Below are 6,174 nucleotides of genomic sequence, written 5' to 3'. Positions count from 1 at the left end.
GTGACTCTTTTAAATCTGCTAAAAAAACCCTTTCCATGACTCTGTGCGTAGTAACTCACTGCCCACTTTCTCCATATTTAGGACTGCTGGCCATTCCATCCTGTTGTCTGATGAAGTGTGCTTAGAGCACATGAAAGCTTATCTTCTGAAGAAAACTTTGTTGGTCTTAAAGGTCCAACTTGACTCCTGCTTTTGTTCTACTGCTTCAGACCAACACGGCTGCCCACCTGGATCTATTTACTGGTGCCAAATGTCTCTTTTCCTTCAGGTCTCGATGGGGACAGACACGCTCGTGCAGCTGCTCAGCGGCACAACTATGCTAGCCCCTCGCCTGGGCCGAGCCGGGCTGTCCGTCCTCATGGCAGTGCGGCTGGCAGCGTTGGCGGTGGGAGCCAGAGCCCTCTGGCAGGACGAGGTTGGGGACGTGGGCTGCGATGCCACTGCCAGCTGCCGCCTGGCTTGCTTTGATTCCGCTTTCCCGGTCTCCCCCTTCAGCCTCTTCCTGCTGCAGGCGGCTGTTGTCTCCACGCACGGTTTGGCTTGCTCCTTCCTGTGGCACCCGCCCGACTGCCAGGGGAAGGGGTGGCTCCGCGACAGAACCCAACAGCTCCGACTCCATTTGCTGAGCGTCCTGGCTCGAATCCTCCTGGAAGCCATCTTCCTGGGGACGTTCCACGCTCTCTACACCCGCTACCCGCCCGTCTTGCACTGTCCTCCTTCAACACTGTGCCCCAACTCTGTAGTGTGCACCATCCGGAATGCCCAATGGAAAGACACCTTCAACCTCTTTGTAGCTGGCATTTCCTGGGCCTGTGTGGCTGTTTGCCTGGTGGTACTTTACTTTGCCGTCACTAAAATCGTCCAGCTTCCATTGCGGCCTGCAAAGATGCACTCGGAACATCCCCTTTTAGCAGAATGTGCTTGAGCATCCCTGGTTCAAGGCACCCCCACTGCCGGATTAAACCCTGTGGAGGCCTCTAGGCAGTTGAAATCTTGGAGGCCCCCTTGCAAATTATCTGAGAGTCTGAGTGCCCACCCCACCGCCCACGGCAGCCTGCAGGCCTACGGTTGCCAATCCCCAGGTGGGGCAGGAACAAAGCCCAAAGGCATCCATGAAAAACCAGCCTCAATTATGGAAAAATTAATAACTTTATACAAAAATGTTTTATAATACTTGCGAACACAATATAGCCCGAAACCAAAGTCCTTTCATTTAATACCAACGTTCATTTCTTTGCGGTGGAGGTCCGGGAGAGAAATTGGCCAAGTAAGAGTCCAATGCTAAGAAGGTCCTTTCAGCAAAGACAGGTGCAAAGACGATAAGCAGCACAGCGCAAATTCGCAACAGGGAAGCGCATACTGCTGTTCACACGAGGCTTTTACAAGCTGCATAAAAAATATCAGAAATACAAAATTGTGTATTTTAAGCTTGCTGGTGATTTCTGATATTATTTTAGCAAATTTAGCCCCTCCCCCCACTTCAGGGTCATCCAAAAGTGGGGGGAGGGTGGGAAATGTCTACTGGGCACTCCATTATTCCCTATGGAGATCAATTTCCATTGATCCATGGGTATCTTGGGCTCTGGGGGGAGCCTGTTTTTTGAGGCAGAGACACCAAATTTGCAGCATAACATCCGATGCCTCTCCTCAAAAGACCCTCCAAGTTTCAAAAAGATTGATCCAGGGGGTCCAATTCTATGAGACCCTAAAGAAGGTGCCCCTATCCTTCATTATTTCCAATGGAGGGAAGGCATTTAAAAGGTGTGCCGTCCCTTAAAATGTGATGGCCAGAACTCCCTTTGGAGTTCAATTATGCTTGTCGCAACCTTGCTCCTGGCTCCACCCCCAATGTCTCCTGGCTCCACCCCCAAAGACCCCAGATATTCCTTGAATTGGACCTGGCAACCCAGTGCAGGCCCCTTCGACAAAACTGTGGGGAAGAGGCAGAGAGAGGCAAACTTGGCGACACCAGCAGCAGCCGCACCAGACAAGTCGGGCAAAAAGTGGCTCAGTTGCTGGCTGAACACGCAGGCTGGGAGGGTTGCAAGCAGGGGGGGAAGCTGGCCTGCGGCCCCTAAAGAGCCTACTAGGTCTGATTGTTAATCCACCCCAGCACCCCTCGTGGTTCATAAATGGATGATGTCTGTCTGTCCTCTCCCCTCCATAGCAGCTGGCCACTCTTTTACAGCTTTGAGGGCAGAATACAGCAACTGGGAACAGGGAAGGGGCGCTCTCCCCAGCCAGTCGTCTTGCTCATGTGAAGGCGCAACTGAGGAGCCTGATTGTTGCACGGGGAACAGTTGTCTCCTTTTCATTTAAACCTAGGGTTGCCAAGTCCAATTCAAGAAATATCTGGGGACTTTGGGGGGTGGAGCCAGGGACAAGGGTGTGACAAGCATAACTGAACTCCAAGGGAGTGCTGGCCATCACATTTAAAGGGACAGCACACCTTTTTAAATGTCTTCCTTCCATAGGAAATAATGAAGGATAGGGGCACCTTCTTTAGGGTCTCATAGAATTGGACCCCCTGGTCCAATCGTTTTGAAACTTGGGGGGTACTTTGGGGAGAGGCACTAGATACGATACTGAAAATTTGGTGCCTCTATCTCAAAAAACAGCTCCCCCAGAGACCCTGAAACCTCCAGATCAATTCCCCATTATACCCTATGAGAATCGATCTCCACATAAGGAATAATGAAGTGCTCAGCGGACATTCCTTCCCCCCACCCCGTTTCTGGTGACTCTGAAGAGGGATTGGCCTCTCTACTTACAAGTTGCAGCCAACTTCTTACAAGTAACACAGACACCCCATCCCAAGAGGAAGCCTTTCCAATCTGAGATTGGAGCCTCCCGAGGCGGATAGTCACATGGTGGCTTTGGGGGCGGGGCTTCCCTTCGCCGGCCAGCTGACTGGGGGCGGGAAGCAGCCTGGGAAAGCAGAAGAACCCCCGCTGGGACCTGGGGATTGGCAAGCCTATTTAAACCAGGGGTGGGAAACCTTTTTCTGCCAAGGGCCATATGGATATTTATAACATCATTCGTGGGCCATAACAAATTATCAACTTAAAAAACAGTGCTCCACTGAGGAAGAATGATTCAAGCCAGCAAAATTAATGCAAATAATTATTTTTCTATTTGCAGTCATGTGGGGAGAGCCTAATCTGTCCTCCCCCCCACACACACACACCTGGCCTGCCACCCTAGGCAAATGCATAGGTTCAGGGCTTTTTTGTAGAAAAAGCTCAGCAGGAACTCAGTTGCATATTAGACCACATCCCCTAATATTAGCATATTAGGGCACACCATCTGGGATAATCAAGTGCAAACTGAACTGCGGCAGTAACTTTTCCAGGCCCTGCAGCAATTCTGGCCGGCCAGCCAGACCCCAGGGAGGCTGCCACACAGCACATCTGGGCCCTGCGATCCCTGCCTGGCCCTGGGGAGGCTGCCGCACAGCACAGCTGGGCCCCACAATCCTCGCTGGCCAGCCAGGCCCCAGGGAGGCTGCCACATGGCTCAGTTCGGCCCAGCAATCCCCGAGGGCCACACAAGTGACCTCGAGGGACGTCGTACACAACCCTCGGGACGGAGGTTCCCCACCTCTGGTTTAAACCTGGCTGCCAGGAGGGAAAGTCATTACTTATAATATGGCTTCTCGGGTAGGAAATGGCACCACAACACTCAAGATTGTTATTTTTAGTTTTGTACATTCAAGTTATCAGTGCCTTACTGGAGAGCAAGGACTTCAGAAGATATGCCTTTCTGGGACCAGAGCTGCTACGACGGAGCATCTGCAGATCTCAGCTTTGAACACCCCCAACGATTTATACTTTGAATAATTGCTGCGCTGTTTGCAACCAAGGGAAGTCCTTGCCTGATGTCTGGTTCAGTGTGTAGAAGGCAGCAGAGCCCAGGAAACCCCTGGGACTGACTTACGACTGTCAAAAAAAAAACCCCTGGGACTTACTTACGACTCTACCTTCAGGAGCCTCAAAGTGGCTTACAATCAACTTCCATTTCCTTCCCCACAACAGGCAGCTGGTGAGGTAGGTGGGGCTGAGTTTGGAGAGCTGTGACTGGCCCAAGGTCACCTAGCAGATTCCATGTGGAGGACGGGCGGGGAGGGGGTTGGAATCAAACCCGTTTCTCCAGATGAAAGTCCGCAGTCGCAAACCGCACCACGCTAACTCAGAGGGTTGGCGTCTAGGCAATCTAACCTTGGCCCCAAGAGAAGTAGAATTCTGACACTTGCTGTACATTGAGCATATGTTCATTTTAAAGTGACCGAACAGTGTTACTGTCAAAAAATGCAGCAGACCCCCAGGAGAGAAGATACTCAGGACCTTCTAGAGCAAGGGTGTCAAACATGCAGCCCAAAGGTCAGGTCAGACCTCCAGAGGGCTCTTATCAGGCCCACAAGGACCTGTCACCTGCTTCCTTATCTCTCCCTTGCTTCCTTCTGCATAATAGCTTGCTTTGCCAGGCTCGCTCAATTGCAGAAGAGCTACAGGACTAAACTTCTATTTTCTCCATTGGCTGACCAGCACATGAAGCAACTTTATGTACAAAAGCCCACAAGGCCCAGCCATTGCACGTTTCCCCCTGGGTCTTAGGCTCCAAGCAATGACCATAAGATTTCTGTAATGAAGGTCAATAAATCATCTGTTGGCATTTATTTTGATTGTACTGGATTACTCAGTATATGGAGAATATTTTATATGTAGGGTTAATATTTTAAAACATTTCTGAATTACACACACAAAAAAGTAGGTTTGCAACTTACACAGACCTGAATGACACCTGAACAGCATACTCAGGATTGCTACAGCACAGACACTGTCTCCAGATTATGATGTAATGATTCAGGGCAAGAGGTTGCTGTAATCAGAGACTGTTAAATAAACAAAATACTGCAAGTATGCTTTGTTTGCATTTGTATCTCTGCAACCTGGCATTACATTTTATGACACAAATGGCCTGTCCCAACAAGGTCTCATTTCTATCAGCTGGCCCTCATAACAAATGGGTTTGACACCCCTAGAAAATACATTGACCAAAAGAACACGGGGGGTGTCACTGGGAATCAGTTAATGGAAAATGCAAAGGGGCGATTATTTTGCTCAAGCCGCCATCAGTTTGTTTAACCTTGAGGGATCAGGGAGGAGTCAATTTCCAAACCAACCAACTCATACAGTTCCTTGTGGGACCCTAGCTTTTTTGTTCTGCTCTTCAGTTTGCAGTTTACCCACATTCCAAACATGAGGTCTAGAAACTTGTTAAAGAGCAGAGACTTAAGAAAGTGAACTCTTTGTTGATTCCGCACTCCTCCACTTGCAGCTGCTGGAATGGCCTTGGGTCAGCCAGCACTCTTGCAGTTGTCCTTGAAAGGGCAGCTGCTGTAAGAGAGCTCTCTCAGCCCCACCTACCTACAGAGGGTTGTTGTGTGCGTGTGGAAGCTAAAGGAGATTGTGACCACTCTGAAAGGAGGGCAGGCTATAAATCCAGTATCATCTTCTGCTTCCAGCCTCAAACCCTGCAGTATACAGCAAGGCTTGCCGGCTTCACCTTCTGCTACCAAAACACAACTAAAAAATAAACTAGGTGAGTGGTTACTAGATGATGTGGCAGAGGAAACCTCCACATTCACAGGCAGTAGACCTCTGAATCAGAGCCAGGAGGCAACATCAGGAGGGCCTCCACCTCCGTGCTCTGCTGTTGGCCCTCCAAAGGAACTGGCTGGGCACTGTGTGAATCAGGATGCTGGATTCAGCAGGGCTCTTCTGATGTCCTTATGAAGGCCTCGGCCTCTGTGCCCTGTTGTTGGCCCTCCAGAGGAACTGGTTGTCCACTGTGTGAGACAAGATGCTGGACTAGATGGACCAGTAGTCATTCTCTGAGGTTCTTATGAAGGCCTCAGCCTCTATGCTCTATTCTTGGCCATCCAGAAGAACTGGCTGGCCACCGTTCACGACAGGATGCTGGACTAGATGGACTGATTCCTGCAGGGCTCTTCTGTCCTGAAAAGCTCTCCCCACCCCCCCAGAACTTCATGCTTTTCAAGGATCATTTGAAGTCACGGTGAGGAGCTCTACAAGAGAGGACAGTTCTCTACCCCACCCCAGTTCTGCAGACAACATGAACGCACATGAAGCTGTCCTTCCACTGAATCAAGCC

General features: G+C 50.3%; 1 protein-coding gene across 1 annotated transcript; it reads left to right on the top strand.

Annotated features, from left to right (window-relative positions):
• The first annotated feature begins 274 nt into the window (after positions 1–274).
• LOC132565931 (gap junction beta-6 protein-like) lies at positions 275–925 on the top strand. The gene has a single exon (XM_060230552.1). The coding sequence runs from the start codon at positions 275–277 to the stop codon at positions 923–925; it is 651 nt and encodes a 216-aa protein (XP_060086535.1).
• The last annotated feature ends 5,249 nt before the right edge of the window (positions 926–6,174 follow it).

Source organism: Heteronotia binoei, unplaced genomic scaffold, assembly GCF_032191835.1.
Source record: "Heteronotia binoei isolate CCM8104 ecotype False Entrance Well unplaced genomic scaffold, APGP_CSIRO_Hbin_v1 ptg002137l, whole genome shotgun sequence".
NCBI classification, from domain to species: Eukaryota; Metazoa; Chordata; class Lepidosauria; order Squamata; family Gekkonidae; genus Heteronotia; species Heteronotia binoei.
Note: the sequence above shows the minus strand (reverse complement) of the source record. Positions and strands in the feature narration are given on the sequence as shown.